The 26453-nt window shown below is 40.3% G+C and overlaps 1 protein-coding gene across 5 annotated transcripts in view; it reads left to right on the forward strand.

Annotated features, from left to right (window-relative positions):
- The window catches only part of TENM1 (teneurin transmembrane protein 1), a 775694-nt gene that overhangs the window by 618388 nt on the left and 130853 nt on the right, over window positions 1-26453 (forward strand). For all 5 annotated transcript variants that reach the window (XM_032391374.1, XM_032391377.1, XM_032391378.1 and 2 more), the window contains 3 exons: window positions 14631-14750; window positions 20372-20633; window positions 22897-23164. In XM_032391374.1, the coding sequence (XP_032247265.1) occupies window positions 14631-14750; window positions 20372-20633; window positions 22897-23164 (650 nt within the window). The remainder of the gene's footprint in view (window positions 1-14630; window positions 14751-20371; window positions 20634-22896; window positions 23165-26453) is intronic.

The following is a 26453-nucleotide window of genomic DNA, read 5'->3' on the forward strand; positions in this document are numbered from 1 at the left end:
CAGTGGTCTCAGCTATTAGAGACCTATCGAGTCTGTCAGAAAAGGTGCAGGCCTTTTCCAAGGGATAGAGTCGAGGACAAGCGATCTCACTCCACCTCCCCTAAAACATCAGCGCATGCAGTGTCACTCTGGGTAAAATCAATCTGACTCCGATCCCATATAGAAAGAATAATAGTTACAAGCTCTTACATCTAAATAGTACCTTTTCATTTGCAAAGCCCTCAAACATGCCTCATTGCATTTTATCCTCACAGTATCCCTGTGAAGTAGGGATTTGTATTAGCACATTTTATGTATGAGGAAACAGGTTCAGAGAGGTCCAGTAACTTGCCCAACATCACACAGCCACTAAGTTTGTAGCGTAGCAACTCTGGTAACCTTTCTGTTACACCACAGCCGCCCCATTTCAACTTGTCCTTAAATAAACCTGGTGACTTGGCTCTAATTTCTGCTGGAGAAGTTGCATCTGGGTCAATGCAAGAAAAAAAAAAATGAAGTTTAAAAATCCAGCTCTATTTAATGCATTTCAGTGGCATTTTTGCAAACTACAAACCAGTGTTAATGAACTTCCTGTTGGTAGAGGAACACAATTGAATGCCGGGTAAAAATGGGCCCTTTGCTAGATGTAAATTGTTCTCAGGCATTTACTATGTGTCAGGTCTCCTACTGAGCTCCTCCGTGGGCTATCTCATTTAATCCTTACCAAAACTCTATGTTGTAGACACTGTCGTTATGCCTACTTTCCAGGTGAGGAAACCGGAACTGAGGTGCCAAGTAGGGGACTTGCCCACGGTCACAACCCACGAGTGTCAGAGCCAGGATTTGAACCCAGGCAGACTGGTACTGAGAGCCTGACCTCTGAACCACCATGCCCGGCCCCTTTGGCTGTTTAGAAGGCTGGGCTAGCTAACCCTGAAAAGACTTACAGCCCTTAGATATCCCTGTCTGTGACAGATCTAGAACATTGCTGTGCTAAAATCAGGTGACCCACTCTGCCTTTCTGCTTTTGTCACATAATTGAGAGCTAGCCGGATAAGCAGATGAAGAGAACATTGTCAAGGGGCTCATTTGCCTGCTGGCAAAATGTGACCGCACATATGACTCTCTGCTGAGCGTTGCCACCACCAGAAGCCTTTGGAGCTAAAGACAGTGGCACGCAGGTGACTTAATTGTTGCAAGGACACACAGAGGTTAAATATCTGTTCATCCTTGTGCATCCAAGTGAGACTAGCTTTTGTTGTCATAAGCTTGCTACCCCGGCACATGAGAGCCCCTGAAATGTGTACCTCCTGTGCCCCATGGGAGCATAATGTCACTGTGAGCATGTAACCTGCACGCAGTCACATCTCTAGCAAGCCCACCTCAGCTACTGGTTTTTTCCCAAATACGTTTTACCCAGTAGCCTGAGTTTCTTTCATTTTGTCGATCTGCTCCAAACATGACTACAAAGTAAACCACATATTATACATGCCCTGTATGACTTATTACTTTTTAATAATGTAAATAGGTGAACAGCAGCATTATTGATCTTCAGTGTCTAAGCATTTAATCACTATTAATAATGTAAAAGGTTTTTATAAATATGTAAAAACAAGAGTACATTAAACTAAATGACAGCAGTAATTTGCAAAGCCAGACATTTCACTCGCCGTCACTAATGGAGAAGTGCATTTAAAAAACCAGATCCTACCAGGGTGAGTGCAACGGCTGACAGCAAGGTCTGGCCCGTGAGAGGCTGACCCCACATCAATCCATGTCAGGCATCGACATCAGAGGTTGCTTCATATCAGCCCACAGATGTAGTTTGTTCGGCCCAACATTTAGAAATTAGAAGATCTCACATAAAAATTGGCATGTATTCCTTCTTTAGAAAATGTACAAAGCTTGGCATCTCTGCACCCATGGGCATGGCGTAGGAGGTGTGGAGTGGAGGGCCACTGCCTGTCTGGATGGGCTGTGACGTGGCTTTCTAGCTCCCCCGTCACTGGTTCCCTTACACCTGGCTCACTTCCCTCCCTTTCCCTGGCATGCCTGGCCCTGCTTGGTATTTGGGGTTGTCACCCCCGGACTACACAGCTTCTTCAGTCTTCCTTGGAAAGACCTCAAGTGTTTGGTTTTTCCTTTCTGATCTCTTTCCCTCAGGGTCCTCACAAATATAATCTTATCATTTTACTTAATTTGGGGCCTTAACTATCTTGGTTTAAAAAGAGATAACAGGTGACTGGTCATGAACTGGAAGTCACGTTAATGCAATGATATTTCCACCCTTCATTCACTAGGGTACCTGTGTTTACCTTGGGAAGAGTTGGTATCCACTCTGCCTCACACCTTAGGGTCCCTTGAGGCTGTGGATTTTATCCTAGGGTATCACATCTCACCAATCATGACATCAGCTAATCCAGGGCCCGCCGTAGGAGAAGCAAAATGTCCACTTTTATGACAAGGGTGTGTCTGTTGAGAGGCATCTGACTATTGTGCTTATCACTTAGGACAGTTTTAAGAACAATTTAAAGATCTAAAAATCTGCAACAACGCTGCTGGGTGCAGTTATGGCAGCTTCTTTTGCCCACTCCAGTTAGAATGCCTACCCTTAATTGAAAAGTTCTAGAGTGGTGACCAGACTTAATACAGCATTAAGCACATAACAGCACTGTTAACAGGCTCCAAAGTGAAGAAGTTAAACACAATGGTAGGTTTCTTCTAGTTTCAATGATGTTGCTATATTTCAATTTCTTGCTCTACTCTGGGATATACACAGTATTAGCTCTGGATTGTCCTAATTGCTAAGTCTTAAGTTCTGTGAGGACAAGGACCAAGTCTGATTTGTTCCTTGTTTTGATTATCTGTTGCTGCGTAGAAAACTACTCCAAAACATAATGGATTAAAATAAATTTTATTATTATATTTCATGATTCTGTGGGTCAGAAATTCACACAGAGCATGGCCAGGATGGCTTGTCTGTTCTCCATGATGGTTGGGCTCTCAGGTAGGATATCTCAAATAGGTGGGGGCTGGAAGAGCTGGACAGCAGCCGGGAATCTCTCTTTCTACATACAGCCTTTCTACTTGGGCTTCCTATTGGCATGGCAGTCAGCCTCGTATATGGTAGCTCAGGGCTCCAAGAAGGAGCATTCCAAGAGACAAAAAATGGAGGTTGCCAGTCTCGTAAGGCCCGTGTCCAGAAATTTTAATAGTGTCACTTACGTTACATACAGTTAGTTGTATCAGTCACAGAGCTTGCCCAGATTCAAAGTCAGGGACATAGATCCCCCCTCTTGATGAAAGAAGTATCAAAGAATTTGTGGCCATCTTTAATCTACCATACCTCTGTAACCCCAGATTCTAACACAGCACCTAGCAAAAAGCAAGTCAAGGATGAGCAAGTGACTTAGTTGTGGTAATATTGAAGTGTTCTTCTCATATTTGCTCATGAAAAACTCATTTTTGTTGCCTAGAACACACAGATGATATTAGAACCTCAAATAAGTCAATTCCCAAATGTAGAACCAGCCTAAAGGTAAGATTACTGTTCTCCAAATAGCACAGGAACAAATTCATAAAAGATGAAGTGATTATCTAACAGTAGCAAAGTAATTACTTTTTTTTTTTTTTACCTTATGAGACATTCCACCACTGTCAGAGCCTGCCCATAATCGACATCATTTATAACTTTGTATAAGCATCAATAATCCTCTCTGCCTTCAATGGGCTAGATAATCAAAATTTAGAACCAAGGAAAAATTAGAAAATAAGGAACAATATCAAGAAGCCGGTGTGAAGGCTGCTGTTAACTGGCTCACTTGGGTATGTGTCATTATTGCATCTCATGAGAAAAACAAAGACAAGTGCCCAGAACAAATTGAGGTACTCCAGTGCCTTGAGTGTGGCATTCTTGGCAAACTCTACTGACACAAGCCTTCCCCCTCCTTTACTACACCCCACTCAATAATAAAACCTTGATTCATGCTCCTGATTATTCGTGATACCTGGTAACAGCCATAATTACTTATCATAACTTGTTTAATAAAACATGCTTTTCTGTACTGAGTTGAGCTGGGAATTTATACCATTTGAAATCCTGTGAATGGCAAAATGAGTTATTGAATCAAGAGTCAGGTTAAGAGGGGAAGGTTGCAGGAAGATGGGTCATTGCTACAGAGACAGCTGATCGTGAATAGAGACTAGGACTTAAGAATAACCATACTTGAGAGGAAACTAATTACTGGTTTTTGAAATTTGTATTTTATTGAACTATTAGTATTTCCAGAGTAACCAAGGACTTTAAATTCTTCTAGAAGAGATATCAAATTTCTCTGCCATCCCTAATGTAGTATAATATCCTGATGTCAGCTCATGTTTTAAAAAGTGATGAAGATATGTATTCACTCATTTATTCAACAGGTATTTCTTGAGTACCCACTGTGTGCCAGGAACTATGTGAATGAAAGGAAACAAAAGTAACAGCATCCCTTTATTCACAGAACTCCCCTCATAATCTAATGGTAGAGGCAGTCAAACATCAAGTAAATGCATAAATAATTAAATTAATTACAATTTGCAATAAGTTCTGCAGATTATGAAACATCAGGTTTTTGAGGGAGCTTGGAGTTCATCAACTCTGGGGTCTCAAATTCAACTACTTTGAACCTAAGTGGATGTAAGACAAGAGGTATTCTAGCAAATGGGACAAAGTCATTAAACAATGACAGAAGTGAGACTGACCTGGAAGTTTTCAGCTGTAGCTCAGAGATGGGACTAATTAACTCAGGTGAGCATGAAGAGCTGCTAAAATTGACACAAACAGGAGACTATTGATGATTTGCAAGAAAAACACAAAGCTTATTTGGACCGTGAGCAGTGTAACTATTTGCAAGAAGTTCCGTCCTTTGAAAGGTGGGGCTGTAAGTAATTTTTTTTCTACGATTTAAAATGTTTGTATTAAACAGATGAATTCAGTGGGAAAAAAATCAATCATCAAAAAAATTCTCATTTACCACAGTGAAAAAATTCCCATTAACAATACTTGGGCATCATTTATAATGATAGATCCTACAGTTTCTTTCAAAATAATCCACCTTGAGGAAGATTAATCATTTCACTCTTGAGATCGATGAACATTACAATGTTTACTTGGTTCATTTATCCATGTGGTGATGGGCACTGTCCTAGGCTCTGGGCTAGAGCAGACAAGGGGCTCCCCATACAGTCTAGTGAGGAAGAATGATAATGAAAAAAGATACACATCAGGTAGGTATAAGTACTTTCAAGTGACACAAAGAAAGGTTAGGGACAGAGAGTGACCATTTTAGACCAAGTGGTCCAGGAAAGCCTCTCTGGGGAAATGACACTCGAGCAGAGACCTCGTGGCATTCATCTATATCTCAGATGACCTTGGACCCTTAAGCAACAGATTGTCACACAAGCCAGGGCCTGGCGGAGACTTGTAGGGGCCCACTAATCAAGATTCTGTGACATTATATGAAAAGGTAAAACAAACCTTTCTCAAGGAATTACTACACATTGGTTACTGTACTAGGTTTTCCTGATAAGGCGATGGGGTGCCTCTCCTCTAGGAGTACATTGAAAATATTTAAATACCTCAGACAAACTGAATAGCCTCTAGAAAGAGAAATCAGCAACAGCCCTAGACTGTTTAGTCATGAAAAAAAAATAGCAGATCTTCGTCAATTACTGTTGAACCCAAAAGGAATTAAATATATAGAAACCACTTGCTGATTTGGAATTAAGAAAAAGAAGAGGCAAGAAAAGCTTTACATTTTAGAATATTTATTAAGGAAATCCAATGTTATTATGGGATTCAAGCATTCATGGAAGTAACACACAGTTGAGTCTACACACAGGTAACCCCCAGAAGGTCTGTAACATTATCATTTGTAATTTGGCTGATGGTACAAATTTAAATATGTATGTTTTGTGTTGAACTTTCTCATGAATCTGTTGGTTAAGGACCTCCAAGTCTATTTGCTAATGGCAGGTTTTTGTGTAGTTTTAATCTAGGAACATGAAAAAACATTATACCAGATACACAACTAGGGGTTGATAAACACACAATGCAACAATTACTGAATAAATTGAATACATTAAGGACTGGGGGAAGCTCTTTCTACAGCATCAGCATCCACAAATCTCTCTCTTGTTCACCTTTCTTTCTGAAGGGAGGCACTGCACATGATCTGCCCACGTTTGCAAAAGGAGTCCCAGGTGTGGTTTGGCTCCATCACAATTCCCTGCGATTCCGTGTGTCTTACCATGTTGCTCGTCCTGAGCAACTTCCTTTGCTTATCACTTCTCAGTTGTTGTCCTAAGTGGGAAGGAAGATCATTGCTACTTGCTAATAAAGCACTTTGATCTCATTTATATGAAAGGTGTTACCCATGTGAAGACGGGATCTCCTGATTTTTCAGACAACTCTTTTGTCTGATGCTAAAGTTTAGGAAATGCATTATAAAAATTACAAAGTGCTGAAGGTTCCAAGATTTATAGTGCTGACTAGCTCCTGAAATCAGCAGTCAACACCTAAAGGTACCAAAAAGAAAGAACGTGTGATTTTCACTTCCTTGCGATTATTCTTGGGCAACCAAGAATAAAAAGAAATCAGAGCACAGATCTTCAAAAGGCTGTTCAGTTGATTATTTGTGGTATTTTGAAACTCACATGCTCTGAGATGCTTAATAACTGTGATCAGTGATACCAGGAGCTGTCAATCTACAGCTTATCTCAGTATGGATAGGTATTTTCTAATATTTTATCCATCTTACTGCTCCATTAAGAAACTCAAGAGGCTCAAATCCTTATTACTTACTTCTTAGCCATAATATTTGCTTGCTGTGTCTCTAGCCGGTTCTATCATCTCAATTTGTCCCGAGAGAGGGCAGAGTAAATGCAAGTTTGGGGAGGAGTGAATGACAGGGGTTGGCTCATCTCCACTGCACACCCTGCACATAGAAAGTACTCAGCAGTTCGTCAGTGTCCACAGGAACTGATGTCCTATGGATAACAAAAGCACCTTCCTTGTAGGTGAGCTCCAACTTTCTTTTCCTTTGTAGCCGCATTTTAAGAAAGATCTGCGGTATAGCTCAGGCCCCTTAGAATCCAGGTCAAAGGGCCTCCACCACTTTCTAGCTGTGTTATCTTGAGCAAGTTTTGAGTGTGTGTGTGTGTGTGTGTGTGTGTGTGTGTGTGTGTGTGTTTTAACCTCTCTGGATCTGTTTCCTTATTTTTAAAACAGGGCTAATAGTTGTACCTACCCAGGGTAATATCGATATTAAATGAAATAAGAAAAGTGCTCAGCGTAGTACCTGACCCATAATAAGTGCTTCATAAATATTTTATTGATACAAATTTGTCTATATATTTGTATACATTATATATATTTAATAAATACCAGGGTACATAAGAGAATGTAATTAGAAAGATACAATTCAAAAGACAATCATTTTACTGGGTTATTTTATTGTCATGGCACCTTTGTGAGGTGGCTGAAACTAGGACAGGGAAAAGTCACCACGGGCGACTAGCGAGCCAGACCTCGAACTGCTGTGGGTGGAGCTAGGCCCCAAGTTTTCCTCTGTGGAAGGGAGAGTAATCCCTGGCCAGGCTATAGCCAACTAGACAGACTTCCCCTATATTTAATGACTAGCCATTATTTGAAGGGCAGCTTCACAGAGAAGTGACAGGAAAGGTTAATGAGGTTAATAAAACCCCATGGAGCTGGTTACAAAGAAACCATTTGAGTAACGTGTAAAACAGTCCCCCAAAAAAAAACAAACAAAAAAAAAAACCCAAACCGAACCAAACCAAATAAAAACAAACTTGGGACTGTTTGAGAGTTGCAAGGGCTTACAGGACAAATATTTCAGGATTCAAATTCCGGACAAAAATAATCATGCGTCTAAATGAAACAACCTGGCACTTACGTGGTCCTGAAAATGTGACTGTGTCCTCAGTTTTCTTATTGCTTCAAAACACTTGATCTTTTTCCCATTACCTTGGGGATCTCAGGCATCCAAAGCAAGCCTGCTTTTGACAAGCAATTACCAGGGCAGATGGGAAAATAGCCACCGTCCTCAGGGTGAGTGCCCCCATTTTGTTTTACTTGAAACATCACTAGCCATGAGGAAAATAATTCTGCTTAAAAAGCTATCTGCATTTTCAATAGCACCACCTTTCCCAGAGTCCTAGAATGTTGATGGGTAATGCTTCCAGCTGCTTTTAATGTTACCCATTTAGTAGGTATTATTTATTTGGGCTAGTGACCAACTGAGTGGGATTAAATCAACCTGCTCTATTTAAGTAAAAACTAATGAGATTTTATTGGGTTTGCATATGAACATTCACAGCATTCGCACTTTCAGAACATGAAAACGGGTTTATGCTATAACATTAAATGTTTTCGTGGTGCTGTACCAGCTTAGCTAACATATATCAAAAACCCAGAATGTGTTGTGTGGAAACCCCCCAAATATCTGAATATTAGAAACCCTCAAATGTATTTAAATTATGAAATACCACATCATAATTATATGGTAATATATAAAGGAATAATGGGGCTAGTGTTCATAAATTAAGCATTTGAGGAGGACTATTCATTCATTCTTCCCAAACACAGGGGTACTATTTAATTACCTGAAGTAGTCAATTATCAAACAAAACTCTCATGATGAGAAAGTCACAATGCACAATCCAGAATGCTGGCTTCTAATAAATGAACTGTAAGACATCTGTCGTGCAGGAACCTCAAAGTCGCCTCTGAAACCTTTGAAGCAGTGTCGTGAGGGTAGGTTGCAAGTACCTTATATCTTCATATAAAAATATTTGAGTTGGAATTCTGTATAGCTTTCTCAAGCAGGCGCCATGTACACCGGGCACTGGGAAGGACACAGAGAGGAAAATCACAGTCTTTGCCCTGGAGTAGACAATCTAATAGAAAAGACAGACACATATATAACTCCCATCCAAGACAGGCTAGAACAAGTGTGATAACATGCATCCGAGCACTGTCTAAGGAGAATAATAAGGATGGAGGAAAAATTGACACTTATTTGAGACAGATATCAGGTTAAAACATTGTTTCATTTTATAATCTCCGGATTTGGAAGGGACCCTACAGTTCATCTTGTCGTCCAACCTCCACTTTGTCATGACAGTTTCAACCTGACTCCCCAAACTACAATTTGGCAGACTCTTTTCCAGAGGTTTATGTGGAGGAGTTACAAATTCATGCCTCACGGATTTATTTCATAACCGCGCAATTGTGAACCAGTTAGTGACTTGCCTGCCTTTGTGCAGTTTATGTCCCATGCGTCCCTCTTGGGGAGTTCATACCTCTTAACTGGCTGACCATGTTCTGGTCTTGCTTTCACTAAAACAGTGGTTCTCAAAGTTTGGTCTTTAGACTGGCAGCATCAGCATCCCCTGGGAACTTGCTAGGAATGCACATTCTTGGGGCCCCATTCCAGACCTGTGAATCAGAAACCCCGGGGCAGGGCAGCCCACTGTTTCACCGAGCGCTCCAGGTGATTCTGGTGTGTGATCAAGTTTGAGAACCACTGATCTGTATACAAGAAAGATTACCAGGAAGGACTGAGGACCAGGATCACAGTCCCCAGATGACACTCCTTTATAAAGAGAAGCTCCTTTATTCATTGCATGATGGCAGCGGATGAGCTGCTTTAGCCCAAGTGATACCATCTACAGCTGTGGAACTTTACAATCTAATAAGCCTGCAGAGATGTCAGGAGAACCATTGAACCACACCTATGTGCAGCAGGTTTCTGTCCCTTGGAGACTTGAACCAAATAAGAACTCCTGGAGGAATTTACAGGGCAGGATTCCAGCACTAGTGAACAGAGCATTCTCGTGGCTTCTCGCAGCCCAGTCCTTCTCAATGCTATCTCTTGACCAGAGCTGTCAGCTCTGGAAAGGATTTCATCTGTTCCTATGGAGAAAACAACCTAACCTGCCCAACTGCTGCTAGATCCCCTGCTGGCCAGGACCTTGATTTTGAATGTTACCCTTCAACGGATGCTTATGCTCCTGTTAACAACAAAAGCAAAGAGTTGTAACTTCCCCACCCCGGGCCTCATTTTCCTTGCGAAAGATTTTAATCAGAAACACAATGCAGTAAATTACATCTTCTTTCAGCAATTTGGTTTTCAGTGTTGTTTTTCAAACCAACTCTTGTGCTTGAGGTTAATGTTTTTGCCTGAGGTGTTGAATGAATATTGGAAATTTGACACTGGAGACAAAAGGCAACAAATAAGAAAAGAGGCGAATGGAACCAAGAGTTTATTGGAGGCTAGGGATAATTAGACTATGCCATGAAAATAACAAATACAGAATGAATTAGACCTTTTGCATCAGAACGGTCTAACAAGCAGCTTGTTAGTTAAATAAGGCTCTGGGTAAAGTGTATTCTGACTTGCATTTCCCAGGATGCCCTGCTCTTCAGACCAAGCTCCAAACACCTACAGGATTCAGCATTTAGTTAAAGGGAGAAGCAGTTCCTTTGGGGTTGCTGCTTCAGCATAGTGACAGGAAGTAGACAGCTTGGCAGGCTGTATTCTCCAGAGAATGGGAAAAGAGACACTTGTGAGTGGTGATCTATCCCCATACGCGTTTCTAAAGTCACGTTGGTCATGTCTGTCTGAGTTCAAGTTATCTTGCTCTAACCCAGAACAGCAGGGAGAGGTTCTTGTTTTTAAAGATTCAAGGAAGGAAAGCATCCCAGCCATGTCTGTGAATCAAAGGGGCTTGGGCTCACTCTCGAGCCCCAAGCAAAGATAGAAAGCATACAGTACCTGCCATTGAGAGTACACGAACACACACACACACAACCAACACCCAAGACAGTCACACTGGGCGCACACATGCGCAGGGCCAGCTTTATGACCATCCAGAGAGTAGCCTCTGTTAGCTCGTTTGGAAGACTCAGAAGAGTTCTGTATACTTAATGGGAAAAAGTTTCGGAAAAAGACAGGTCCTTGAAGGATTAGGACTCAGGTTGAGGGTAGTTTGATGTGGCAAAAAATTTAAGAATTCGAGATGTTTCCCCAAGATGGGCCAAGGACAGGCCAGGTATGAATACTTCCTTTAGGTGGTGATTTGGAGACTCCGGAGACTCTCTGGGTGAGGAAACGGGGAGGCATCACAACGGGAATGATGAAAAGCACAGAATGTAGGATTGTGGCACTACCAAAGACAGACCCCCGCCATATTCAGCTCACTGCTTCAACAAGGACCTAAGCTAGGAAAAATATGAATTATACAGGCTACCTTGGATATGAGAAGCTCAATCTGAACAGACGATGTAAAGGGGGGGGAGAGACTACATTTCAGTGGCCGTGTGACTCAGGAAAAATAAAGTAGATACAAGGCTACCATAGTTGAATTCAGAAGCCAGGAGTGCACAAAATAGCAGTTGAGCTAAGCAAAGTGGCACAGTACACCATACTTACAGGAGTATATATGAAGGCTCCCTAAGGGCCATCTGGAGCAAGAATAGCCTGGGGGAAGCAAGTAGACTCAAGAGCTTTCTTTCTGAAGTGGAGAGTTTGCCTGGGAAGATGTTTTCCCTAGATTTCTGCAAGCAGTGCCAATCAAGATTACTGCAAATTAAAAAAGAATACTTTAATACTGTCCTGAAATTTAGACAACTTCCACTGACACAGGATGACTGATGTTGGTCAAAGATTACAGTAAGTACTAGTAATCCAGGAATGAAAGGAGCTGAGAGTTATTCTTGTGAAAAATAGATGACATGGAGTGTGTAAATAATGGGAGCAAATGCAGCAAGATACAGGGAATCTTAGAACATTTAAGGCCTAATACATTACAAAGAGAGCTCAATGCTGATAAATGTAGAATAATAAGTTTTATGGGGCTTTATCATATGCTATAAGTTGGTGTGCATCATAAAATATGAGAAACAAAAAATAGGGTAGTTGAAAGACAAGTCTGCGCATTATTTATGAATGATGAAGAGTGAAATGAGTAAGAAGAAGAACAGGTAGACAATGTCTTGAATAATGATGACTTTGATGAGTCGTTACCACACAAATCTGTGTGCTTCATAAAATATGAGGAATATTAAAGAGCAGAAGAGTCAAAAGACAAGTCTACTCAGAATGAGATACAGAATGAAGGAGGAGAGGAATACAAGAGAAATGCACAGAATAATGATGACTTTTATGAGACTTTCACTCACCAGCCTGGATCCTTCATAAATATAAACTGTATAGAAAATAAAAGAGCAGCAAAGAGAAGAGACAAGTCTGTGTCTGTCATAAAATATGAGCAAATAATGCCAACTAGGCTTGACAAAATAAAAACAAAAATAATTGAGCCTAGTATAGCTGTGGGAAGATACAATGTCTAGGGTAATATGAACAAATAAAATGAGTTAAGTGTGGAATTGTCTTGCCAAAAGGGAATCAGCGACCACCTAGCTAGGCTTTATTGTTGCAAAGGCCACCTTGTTAACTGGTAGAGCCTTGGTAAGTTTGTGGAGTTACCCCATGCCCCCACAGAAAGCAGTCAGCTCTGAGGGCCCAGGAAGCCATGTTTAACTGATTTTCCTGTGCCTCTTCTCAGCCCTTCTAGCTCCAACTACTAAATAGTTTGCAGGAGATTTTCTCAGCTTGCTTCTACTTCGTCTATACCTTGCTTGTCAAATTTTGTTTTATAAAGACCTTCAAAAGGTTATGTATAAAACTAGAGACATCCTTTCATTTTCATTTCTTGTTACATTGGACTTAGAACCTGGGACCAGATCTGTCAGGATTAGTTCAAAATCGAGAACTCATTGACTTTCAAATAAATGTCTTCTCTATTAGAACAAATGGGATTTCAAAATCTCAAACTTTCAAAATCTCCCCAAAAGAGACTGGGAGAATCAGACAAGGTAAAGCAAGTGCCAATATGCCAATTTGCATACCATTTGGAACCATAATTTACAGAACTCATAAAATGTACAGCTCATTGGAAAGAAGAAAGCCACTGATCTATGTCAAAATTAGGGATGTTGGTCTGGGAGCTCAATACAACAATAGCAATAGTTATACTAGCTTACTTTTGGATAGTACTTAATGGCTTGTAGTTTGTTTTGGGGGAAAGCCTTAGGTAACGCAGGATAAATCCTATTAGCAAAACTTACATCCAATTCCTCTGTGTGTGATAGAACTTAGTGGAGAGTTTATTGGCTATAACATATAAAACAAACTTTGGCTGGTACCTGTCTTTTGATTTTTTTCAATTTTTTTCTCTCTCTCTCAAATGATCTTTGTAGCCTTGAGCCTTTAGATACGTTGCCTCAACTTGCTAATTCTGTTTGAAGAAGTTATCATGCTAGGGTGGAATTATCATGGTTACTTTGGAAAGTCATGTTTTCCCAAATAACATGGGCCTCTTTAATCCAAGATTAAGATTCCCTGGATCTACTAAATCCCACTTGGTGAAAAAATGACATTAACTCGCTAGGAAAAAAAAAAAATCACTGAACTTGCTCAACCTTCCTCAACACTACCAGCTCCAGGTGTAAAATAAACATTCTTGAGCTTAGGGCTGCCAAAACGAGGATTGGACTCCCCCCTCCCCAAGTGGTTAAAAAACTCACCCCCAACCCCTGCTGCCCCCAATAATGGCAGACCAGTGAAAAATCTTTGACCGGAATTTGCTTCTGGGCCCTCTTCTTAACTGTCAAGCTCCTGAAATTTGTTACAACTTGGTTAGGCTAGAGCTGAAAGTATACACATTTTAGTGGACTATGTCTGGGAGACAGCCCTGTTTAGGGGCTAGTTTAATAGAATCCCATTTTTTGGCAAGGGTGAAACTCCTTTGTTTAAAGGGAAAATCACCTGAAATATTTTATTTCAATTAGGCAAGAGAAACAGAATACTATAGCCAAGGACCATGTCTCTTGCAGATTAACTCTTAAAATTTATTCAAATAAGTCTGCTTTTTTAAAAAAATTGTTTTTCCAGAAAAGGCAATTTGGCAATATGTATTAAGAGCCTTAAAAATGTTCACACCTATGTATGTAAATGCATAGAAAATGCACACAACAAAATGATGTTGCTGATTACCTCTGAGGAGAAGACCCAACAACTGGGAGAGGGAGGTGGTGAGCAGAGACTTTAGTCATATGTACTATATATTTATGTATTAACTAATGTAATGAATTTTAATTTTAATAAGAGAAAAATATTCTTCCACAACTAGGACTATCTCCCAAGGAAATAATAAGATATTCAATGCTGGAAAAGTTAAGAAACTATGAAATGTCCTAAAATAAGGAATGGATTAAAATTAAGGAATGCTGTTTGAAGGTTATATTGTATAATCACAAAGGAATTTCTGATTACATTGGACAATGTTAATTATATACTGTTAAAAATATGAGGATGCAGATCTGTACTGAGTATAATCCCAATTTTGATGGGTAAAAAAGATATACATGCCATCCTCAAAATGTTATTAGTAGTTACTACTGGGTTGGTGAAATTATTGTTTTCTTTGTTATACTTGACTGTGTTTTTCAAAGTGTCTCCATCTTGGCTTCTGGAATCCAGTTTCAACATGCTTTTATATTTGCCTTTGATCTTGTGTTGCAGGCGTGCTTGTGTGATTCGAGGCCAAGTGGTGGCCGTAGATGGAACCCCTCTAGTAGGGGTGAATGTTAGTTTCTTGCACCACAGTGATTATGGGTTTACCATCAGCCGGCAAGATGGAAGGTACGTCAGTATTGCTTCTAATCGTTGTGGGGGCCAAATACTGACTTCTAGCTATGAGTCAAACCAGGGCTTAGATGATACAGTCTTTGTAAGCCCATCTTCCTTCTAGCTGTATTTTGAAAAGTCATTGGTGATATTTATTTCCTCTGTTCCCCAACTAAATCAAACCAAATTTCTCTTCTAACCATGCACTATTACTCAAGTCTTCTCGAGGCCCTGGCCATGTGGAAAGTTTCCTAGCCTTCATCCAATTCCATTTATCAATCTGGCTTCAAAATTCAGTGTGATGATGCAGGTCAAAAAGAGGGAGCCATGGAGCACTTAGGCTGTTCTTCCATGGCAGCCTCAAAATGTTTCAGAAATGAAGATGTCCAAAAGGTTTCTTCCAAAAGCACAGAATTCAGCCTCATTAAGATATTTATTTTTAATGTGTCCTCCCTAGATGGCCTATTTTACTAATGGCTGCAACTGATTGACAAGCATAGTCAGCCTAACCAATTCCCTTCAGTGTCTATATAACTGTAGTGATTTAACCTCAACACCAACCACCAGGCTACTCTGTAAGGGCTTCTCAGGTTCTCTGAGACCCGAGAAGCAAGACCACTAAGTAAAATCTTTTCATCCCAGAAAAGGATTTGCTCACAAAAACATTTCTGTTTCTCATTTAGGTAGACATTTTGTCTATCATTTAGATAGACTTTTGTTCAGAGTATTTGAGTCAATAGGCCCATGTGTCCAGCTTAAGGGTATACCTATTTATGACTCTCAGGAGCATTGTAATAATGGCCTTGAGGTGCCCTAGTCTCCAGATGGCTACCCTTAAAATGAACTACTCATGACAAGCTGCTTCAGGAGTCACATAAAGAGATGTTGGCTTGGAACTTTATCACAGTGTGAGAGACCATCTTATTTCAAGAACCTACAATCAAACCTTATTAATCCTAACCTCTTCAGAATTGTTAATTGTTCAACCTGGGCTATGCTGAATTTATTTTTTTCAACTGCCCGTCAAGAAAATGCTTATAAAAATTAGTTAAAGAAGCTAATAAGGAAAAGTTTTAACATACTTAAGAAAAACAAACCATTTCTAAGACTTCGGTAAATCCTATGAATGATTTGTATGTAAATTATATTGCTAATTCTTAACTAGCCATCTATTTATTAGAACAAACTCAGCAAAACTAGTCTGGGTACAGATAGTCTGAATACACACACACACACACACACACACACACACATCCATTGCATATATATGTATATATGCAATAAAAAGTACATTTCCTTTCAAATAGTCCATAATCGGAGCTCTCTACTAATTCAAAAGGACCTTTCTCCCAGTTAGATTGAATGATAAAATTTTGGTAGTTCCCTCACCAGTAACTGGTACACAGAAGTGGCCTCTCCCTTGCCAGCATGTTCAACCATGTGCCAGAAATTGAGAAATGGATTATTTCTTTAAACTGAATATGCCCTCAGAGACATCTGACCTCTCTTGGAGAACTCATGGGCCTTTAGGGAATTTTTAGCATGTGTAGAAAGGTTTCAGTGAATTATTTGATATTTACAAAGGAGCTTAAAAGAAACAAGGCCTAAAAAATCTAAAAATTTCAATTTCCAGTTTACCGAAAACATTAAAGAGGAACAATTTTTGTCGTCATTTTTGTGTTTTTTGTTTTAAGTAAAATGCCAAGACCCTCGTCTGCTGAGCTCTCTGTGAGAACTCGGTTTATGTAGATGACAAAGAAAGCCAGAATCCCCTCTGGCAATAACTCTCCCCTCATGCTCCACAAAGGGTGTAAGCATTCAAAATCTGTGCCCCAAACGCCAAGCATACTGTCCCACTGTCATGTCCTGGACATAAAGTGACAGTGTGATGGGAGTTTCCATTTATATGTCTCTGCTTCTTGCTCCCTCAGACTGAGTAAGTACATTTCAAAAGCAGAGTATCATAAGGAAACTATACCTGAGAGCAAAAGGATTCTAGAAAGGCTGAGATTAGCATTTAAATACCCAGTAGACAGAGTGTGATAGGTAAGATGCTGTAAGGGGCCCTCTGTCTCCAAATTTCAGTCCAACCTGTCTGCCCCCCTTGCCTGTAGTTCCCACCAATGGCATCACTGCTTTGGGTCAAGCTGTTGACTCTAAAAGTCCCAGTTAAATGCAAATATGTTGTATGGGATGTAGAACTAATTACCCCCATTATCATCCATTTGCACAAGTTAATTGACAACTTTCCCTAGAGAACCAAGAAAAGTCTAGGTCATGGGACCAAAGTGATGTATAAAAAGCAGGAGGAAGGATGGCAGTGGAAGAAGGAGCCCTCTAAAAGTAAGAAGACATGAGACATGCAGATTGGGAGAGGCCAAAGTAGCAGAATAGAAGAAAAATGCAATTCTAAAGGAAAATGAATATGTATGAGTATCCACTGTATGCCAGGCATTTTCATAAGTGTTGGTCTGTGTCATCCTCACAACAGCTTTATGAGATAGGAAGCATTGTTATCATCTTCCCCATTTGGCAGGTGAGAAAACGTATCCAAATTAACACAGCTAATAAGGGTCGAGCCCAGAATTTGAACCCAAGTAATCTGGCTCATATCTTCTATGATTAGCCACCTTCAACTTAGATTATATAACAGGTGCTCAGGAAGGTTTTGAAAGAGAACTTTTTATATTATAGTTCAGCTAGTGATAAGCACAACAGGTGAAGTGCTGACCTTCTTAGAAGATTCTTGAGAAGCATTAAAGGTCTCAGGAAATTTGTTTGGAAGACTTTAGAAAATGAAACAGGGAATTCCTTCTGATTCCCCTCAAATCAAGAGTTTGTGGATTTATGGATACCGTAAGGCAGAAATAAGCATTTTGCATTGGCCTCAGTAGTCTTCCATCTATGGTTAGGACTGGTCTGACTTATTATGGATTGACAAGTCTCCAGACAAATAGGTCCTCTCCCTTGGGTCTTTTGTACTCACTATCATATGACTTGATAAACTGTTCTTAATGACCCATGCCAATGGAGATCATTTGTGGTGGGGAAAATCCCAAAGAATTAATGATCCAGGGAACATGCAATTTGGCATTGGAATGATTAGATGGAATTTTGACCACAGAGCCACCTTCCACCTCTGTGGCAATTAATGAGTCAGTCTGACTGTGTTTACTGTATATACCAGCTAGATGGGAAGAGGAGAAAATCAGGTTTCTCCAGAGAAACAGAACCTGTGTGTGTATATGTGTGTACATACATACGTATAAATGTATACACGAGAGAGAGAAAGAGAGATTTCAAGAACTGGCTTATGTGATTGTGGGGTTGGCAAGTTCAAACCTGTAGAGACTGGTAAACTGCAGTCCCTTGGGAAGGAGTTGACGCTACCTCTGCAGTCTTGAAACAGAATTCCTTCTTCCTCAGAGAAACTTCAGTTTTGCTCTTACGGTCTTTCAACTAATTGCATGAGGCCCTCCCACATTATCAAGGGTAATCTCCTTTACTTAAGGTCAACTAAGTGTAGATATTAACCACATCTACAGAATGCCTCCACAGCAACACCTGGATTAGTGTCTGAATAACTGGGTACTATAGCCCCGCCACATTGACAGATAAAAGTAAACCATCACAGGAAACCTAGGGGAAGTTCCCAGAAGAATTTAAAAATCAGTATCTGCTTATGGAGATAATCAAAAGCTGGCCTACAGTTCATTTGGACTACAAGAGGATACATCTGTAAATGTAATAAAGCCAAGGATCAGATTTGAGAAGAAAGTTAACATTTGTTGAATCCTTGACCCTTAAGTCTCTCTCTTATTTACTCATTAGCAGTAGCAGCTGAGTGATAGATCATATTAGCCCCATTTTACTAATGAGAAAACAGAAATTCATGGAGGTTAAATAACTAGCCCAAAGACACAAAGTTAACATGGCAGAGCTGGGATTCGAACCCACGTGTGTATGAAGCCAAAACCCCATTCTTTCTACAAAACAAGATGCCTGCCCTGTCTGCTTAATCTTTCTAGAAGTAGAGAATAATTCCCAGGTACGTGTTTTTGTTTGGATAGTTTATTTGTGTGTGTGTGTGTGTGCATTTGTTTTTGTTTTCAAATAAATAAGCACTTCAGTTTTAAAGAGGCAAGAGCCAAGGTTTGGGCAAAGCAAACTTGCCCAAGGACATGGAGGCAAATCAACATAGAATGTGAACTGGAGGAAAGGTCTCTTGACAAGTAGTGTAGGATTTTCCCCACCATACTTGCCTTAAACTGCTTCTGTATTATAATGAATTCAGCCTGCCTTAAATCATAAGCCATTTGGGTTTTTTTTTTTATTTCAAACCTAGATTTTTTTCTATAACTATTGTAGTTCTTCAAACTCTCTTTTTGGAAACTGCCTTATCATTACAGCCACTTGACTGAAAAAGTAACAATAAAAACACAGTATTAGCCATCCTTTGTTACTGCCCATTTATCTTTATCTGGAAGATTTCTGCAACAAGACATGATTGGCAATATTATAACAAATATAATAAATGTCATATGAAGGGAGTGGTGAGATATCCATAATTAAGTCTGATTCCCTATTAGGGCATTCTATCATTAATAAGTGTTTTACAAACATCTCTTTTAATGCAGGGAATTGCTTGCATCTCTCTCCTGTGGATTTAAGTTGCTCTGAATATTAAGGAGCATCATATTGCCCTTTACCCATTTTTATGATATAATAGTAATAATTTATCATTATCTTACTTTTACATAGTATTTTATGCTTTTTGAATGCTTTCAAGTACATTATCTCAAAGACATCATTATGCTTACAAGAGAAGTAAGGTAGAATCATCTAGTGCAGAATGAACTGAAATCTGAGTCTGTTATGCTCCAATGCAAGAGTAATGTCAGATACCACATCAAGTGATGGACAGAATTGGCTTACAGGAGAGGTAGTCTTGCTTTGTCAGAGATATGGAAGGTGTTGTCAGCGGAGATGGATAGGGTCCATTACAGGCTGTCTTACAAAAGGAAACCAAGAGGCATTCTAGACAGAACCAGAAATCCTAAATGTAGACTTCAAGTAGAATCAGGAGCCAAAGTGGGCAGGCAGATGTGGAGGTTCAGGCATGGTATTGTTCAAGCAAATTTCACTGAACAGCTTTCCTCTGCTGCTATCTTTCTCCAAATGCCATCTCAAAGACACCACCAGATTTCTGACACTATGTTTGTGACTCCGAACAAGATAGTTAACCTTTTGGCTCTTTACTTTTCTTGAGTTACATTATAGTAATTTTTTTGAGGATGAATAATGTATTATATTAAAGACACTGCTGAATGTTATGTGATAAGATATGGCTTTGCAGAAATACATGCAGTGATTTTGTTTAAGATAGTATTAAAATTGGTTTACAAATTCAGGGTGAATATCAACGGCTGATGGGGAGTTTTTTCTCAAGAGTCTACTGGCTAGTGAAAAGAAATCATCCATATATTTAGCTAGAGGGAATTTATAAAACAGAAATACGAATGGATGGAGTTGAGTCCCAAAGGAAGGAAAGTGCACTAAAATTACCTATTTTTTTAACTTGAACTTTATTTTGGTTGTTCATTTGGTAGAAACTGTCTTATATTTTTCCTTCTCAGCTTTGACCTCGTAGCCGTTGGCGGTATTTCCGTCATCTTAATTTTTGACCGATCACCTTTCCTGTCTGAGAAGAGGACACTCTGGTTACCTTGGAATCAGTTCATTGTGGTAGAGAAAGTAACCATGCAGAGAGTTGTATCAGACCCACCATCCTGCGACATCTCCAACTTTATCAGCCCAAACCCTATTGTGCTTCCTTCACCACTCACATCATTTGGAGGTTCCTGTCCAGAGAGGGGAACTATCGTTCCTGAGCTGCAGGTGGGTACATTGGCCTTTGGATGTATAAAATCAGAGTATCATGGAGTGGTCCATGGCGTATAATGGCTGGATTCCTTTTCTTGGTATTTCTGCCAGCCCCATAATGGGCTGCCCTTCATTTATCAAGAGAAGCCTTCAAATGTAATCTCTCTGGCACACATTTGCAAAGTGATTGGCCAGGGCTATAGGGTGCTATCTATGGCCATAGAACAAAGCAAGATGAACTAGCTGTCATGAGAATTAAGCCCCAAACCTTGACCTAATGAACACTGTGCTCTAAAGAACAAAGCTAGCTAGCTAGCTCAATAGTGGTAACAGTATAATCAATGAGGTGGGACCGTCTGTGGTTCTGAAATTAAAGCTCCTTAAGAAATCTAGTTTCCTTCCATTGTCTAGTTTGTATCCATTGTCATTGTTCTTAGACGTCATGACAACGCCTCTTGTCTAGCTGTGTTTGGCAAAGGTAGTTTTCAAGCGTATGGGTTTTGTTTAAAGCTTTGCTTTTGAGTGTTCAAGCTTTATATGTCAGAGGGAGACACATTTTTGAACCTTGGTATTTTATAGTTCCTGAGAATTTTTCTTTATTGAGCCTTCAATATTTTCATTTCAATATTAAGCCATTCAAACATCTATAGTATAATTTCCTCATCACATTATAGAAACATTTTAATGATAGTTAAATGCAGAAGCTACCAAAATGGACACAAGTCGCACAAATTCAGAATTCAAGAAGTATACTCGAGAGGAAGTAAATGGACATTCCAAGACTGAATTGGTTTTTCTTCCATCACAACATTCCCAGTAGCTGTTAGCAATGCCCGGAGGATACCACCTGTGAAAGACTCACAAAAAAATAGTGCTCTGCTGGAAAAGGAGTTCGAGTTGCCCCTCCTCTCTTTTCCATTGGTTTTCATTAGAAAGGAAGAAAAAACAAGACCATATCTAATAAGTGCATTGAACTGATACACCAGTCTCTGTATACTTGTCATTAGGAAGTACGGGTTTATTTTAGCACCGAAGTTTTCAAACTGCTCTAGCAGTGCATATTTCCATAGGGAAATAAAATACTAAGGTGGTAAGTGTCCCGCTGGCCTTCACTAATGTACTTCTGCCACCACCTAAGGAGACAAAGCCATTGGACAGCTCGGGTATCAACTAGCTAATGTAGAGGAAGGAAAATCAGGCAAAGAATAGACAAAAGCAGTTTGTGTCACCAGAAATCCTGGATAATATGAGATACCATGTGTCTAACAACCTGTCCTACTACGTGCACTTGTTTGGAAAAGGGACAAGGGACAAGGTACTGAGCTAAAAATGAGTGAGGGCACAAAAATATCCACACTATTCATGTCACCTTAAAAGTACTGAATAGGCTCTTTCTTCGGCTGAGTTTTGAAAATTGAAAGTCATGGAACACAAGATTCAGTTTTAGTGACCACTTTTGGTGGTTTAACTCCATCTTTGCAAATAAACAAATAAGTAATAGCAATTAATTAAGGAAGCCAAGTGGTAGTAGTTTCATTCTGGGACCAACGTTTAGTATAAAATGTGCACAGGAGTTAATGGGAGTTATTTGCTTCTCAGTCTACAGGTGTCAACTTGGAAAAACTTATTCCCAGCTATTGGTATATTGAAACACAGAGAAATATGTAAGCAAAATTTGATTAAAAAATTGACCCTCAAGATCATTCGCAAGGTCCAAAGAAGACAAGTTTGATTGCATCAGTAAAGATTAATTCTAGGGAAACCATAATCTCTGTCATAAAATATCACTTTGCTGAGCCTGTTTCTAGGAGTCCTTCCTCCTAGAGAGCCTGGCCTGAATAAGGATTACAGCAGTGGTTTTGTGATATATGACTTAACACACCAAACAAGATTTTGTGTATGTATATATAAGAAAAAGACCCCTCAGTGGAGCCCAGAGCACTGAAAGGCCTGACATCCAACAGTGTGATCTTTTCCAACTCCTACTAAGCAATTTTTGGAACACTGTTGAAAAACGAAAACTGTTCTTTTCACAGTCTTTCCTGGCAGGGGAAAAAAGGAGCTCAGTCCTCAGGGTTGGTTGGATGTCTTGTCCCCATGCGGATTGAGTGCAAAATTCAAAACCTATGGCCGCACAGCCTCACCAAGATTCTTGCCTGGGCGTCCACAGGATCCCTTTAACCTCTCTCCTTTGGTGTGTCTCTAAGACAAGAAAGCATGCAGTGTCCTCCTCTACCCATGACCACCAATAGAGCCCATCTGGCTTTTTGTCTTTCAGGTTGTACAGGAAGAGATCCCCATTCCTTCCAGCTTCGTGAGGCTGAGTTACCTGAGCAGCCGCACCCCTGGGTATAAAACCCTCCTCCGGATTCTTCTGACACATTCGACCATTCCTATGGGAATGATAAAAGTACACCTCACGGTAGCTGTGGAAGGGCGACTCACGCAGAAGTGGTTTCCTGCTGCAGTTAATCTCATCTACACATTTGCTTGGAACAAGACTGACATCTATGGTCAGAAGGTTTGGGGCCTGGCAGAGGCTTTGGGTATGTTGAACTAATTCTATGTAAATAGCATTATATTCACCAAACAGAAAATACTAGTTGCATACTAATTTGTATATGGAATAATTATGTACCAAAACATTATGGTTTTCTTTTCTTTAAAGGATCTAAGGCATTTTTTCTTTCAAACCACTCTCTTTGGACCTATTCAGAGTTCCCTTTTGACAGATTTTTGCTTCAAAACTAGTTTAGTTCTCCTCTTAAGACGGCTGCACACCAGTGTCGTCCCACACTGTCTGACTTGTAACTGTCGCCAGAGCTGAATATTGCCTTCTAACTGTGACCTTTGGTGTGTCGTTCTTTAGGCCATGTTTTTGGGTTTGACATTTAGACTGTCATTTCCACTTAGAAACTACAAAATTTTAACTTATAGGCATCTCCACTTATTATCTCTTCTGTCTAAGATAGTTAGACTCCATTAACTTGTTACTTCAGTAGGTTAAATGCAAAAAAAAAAAAAAAATCATCGCACCTTCCTAGTCTTTGATTTTCTGTTATTTCAAGACTCTAAAACCTAGAATCTTAGAGATAGTAGGGACCTTTGGAGGTCCTTTGGGCCTATGGTTCTCAGATATTTAATTCGGTCAGACAAATGACATTTAAAAAAATTAGACTGAAACAGATTTGCCAGCTTTTTATTTTGCCGAGCAAGAATATCTTAAAGAGAAAGGAAAAAAAAAAAAACCTGCTACCATCTACTACTCACCTACCACTACCGTAATTTCATCAAGGAGAGGGATATCTAACATCAGAAAAGGGAGTATTCTGTCTTTAAAAAATGACAGTAAACAATCTAATACTGATGCTCAGAGAGAGACAGACAGACGGACAGCAATGTCTTTTTTTCCCTCTCACCCTGTAGAAGACAGTGAAAACTTCCTAACGGACCTGACACAAGTGTGTGGAGTCACAGCTGGGAGCCATTGATTCTTCTGCCTTCAGGCACTATCTCATGGAAACCACCCTTGGACAGAGGAGAAGACTATTTTTAAAGTTCTCCAGAGGAGATGTTTTCATATTCTCCCTTGGAAGTGTCTATCATGGAATAACTCCCATATAACTGACATATATCTTTTAGACTTTGGTGTGTCAATTTCCTCCCTTTCTTTCCAGAGGATAACTAATAGAGGGCGGGGAAACAAAAACTGGTGACTTTTCTTTACCCAAGAGAATCTCATATATTTAAATAATTAACTCATCTCGGTTGGACTTTATTAGAAGGCAAGAAACATAGAGTGGTTCAGATTTCCTCAGTTAGTGAGGAGTTATTGTAAAGACATGGGAAAGTAAGAAAGAATAGGAAAAGGCATCAGCAAACTACAGCCTTGCTGAAGACACATTGTAGTTCTAGGAAGCCAATGTCTGCTCTGTTAACTTAGCAACAGTTCCAGTTGTCCCCTCTGCAGCCAGAGGCCACTGCCACCTTCCATGGTGACTCAGCTACACTGATGCCTGAACTCATCCCTTCTCCCTTATTAACTACCCTCCCTTTCTCTCAGCTCTTCAAACCCCACAGTCTGGTGACTTGCTCTGTACCGTGCAATCCAGATTCCTCTCAGAACATCGGATTGTGTCAGCCATAGGGTAAACACCCTAAGCAGAGCTCTACCATTAGGCTAACTACCATCGAGGTTGTTGGCCAGCCTATGGACTCCTGCTCGATCCCTATTTCAGTGAGTGTAGTGGTTAAGAGAACAACTCTGGAGCCAGACTCCCTCCATGGGGTCAAATCATCACTTGTCTACTTACTAGCTATGAAATATTGGGTCCATGAGTTAATCTCCAGGTGCCACAGTTTCTCCATCTATAAAATGGGTATCATAAAGAGAATGCTACTCATAGGTTATTATAATAGGAGGATTAAATGAGGTAAATAATGTAAAGTGCTTCACACACGGTAAGCACTCAACAGATGTTCAGCACTGGTAGTGTTTTTGCAGTTCTGCTGGTGGCCAGAATATTGGGATCACAAGGTATAAAGGTATAAAGCATGGAGCCTACGCAGGAATTTGTTGTCTCAGCTTCTCTAAGTAGGGAACTAGGTATAGCAGGTAAGCACTCAGTTATTCTCCATTTCCCTCCTTGCCACACACACACACACGCAAACGCACACGCACATGCACATTCTCTCCTCTGCCCTTCTCTGGGCTGTGAGAGGCTGGCTTCTAGGGACCTCATTGCCTGGACTCGTTCACTGTCTGGCTTCCCATTTGATGTGGTCAATGGGTAGCACCATCTGGGGACTGCAGGGTGGAAGGAGAAGGAGGTCAGGGTATTTACCCCTTTCCCTGCCTCATTGCAGTTCTGGCAACAATTACATTAGAAGATGGCGGCTCCTGTCCGGTAGCCCCTCCTCCACACCCCCAAGCTCTCTGGTCTGTATCATCATTCCCTCCCTTTGGCCCTGCGAACCCAGGAGGCTTCTCAGTGTTGCCAGTCCCTGAGTGGGTCACCAGCCCTTGTCGATTCCCTTCACCCTGCTTGTGCTGCTGTAAATAGCCGCTTCATCTGACTCTCTGCGTGAACACTTGAGTGTGATGTGTGATTCCTGCTGGGACCTTGACTGGTGCACACTCAAACCTCATGTTCTCTCCGGGATATTATCCTAAAGCCTTTGCTTCCCTAAGATAACCCAAAATTCCTCTAACTTTTCTCCATAGGGCTTTGTTTTCCAATTCCTTATTACCCTCCACAGAACCCCTACTGGCTCATTGACTTTCTTGCTTGTTTGTTTTTACTTTTTTCTTAAGTTGTGACACTTAGCAGTTTACCCAGTACTCTCATGAAGAGCTGACCAAGACAATGTCTAGCAGCCATTTCTTGCCAGGGTTCACATAAATGGAATTCAACCTTACTTTTTTAAATAGTGGCTTTATTGAGATATAATTCACATACCACAAAGTTCACCCGTTTAAAGTGTGCAATTGAGTGATTTTTAGTATTTTCACAGTGTTGTACAACTATTAGCAATATCTAATTTCAGAACATTCTCAGCATCACCCCACAAAGTAGCACCCCACACATGCTAGCAGTCACTCTCCACTCCTCCCTCCCCTCCAGGCCCTGACAACCACCAATCACCTTTCTGTCTTTATGGATCTAACTCTTCTGAATATTTCAAACAAATAGAATCATCCAATATGCAGTCTTTCATATCTGGCTTCTTTCTCTTGGCATAATGTTTCTAAAGCTCATCCATGTCAAAGCATGTATCAGTGTTTCATTCCTTTCTATGGAATGGACTGAAGAATATTCTGTTGCATGGATACCA

The sequence above is a fragment of the Phoca vitulina genome, unplaced genomic scaffold, assembly GCF_004348235.1.
Source record: "Phoca vitulina isolate PV1807 unplaced genomic scaffold, GSC_HSeal_1.0 scaffold62, whole genome shotgun sequence".
In the NCBI taxonomy this organism is placed as follows: domain Eukaryota; kingdom Metazoa; phylum Chordata; class Mammalia; order Carnivora; family Phocidae; genus Phoca; species Phoca vitulina.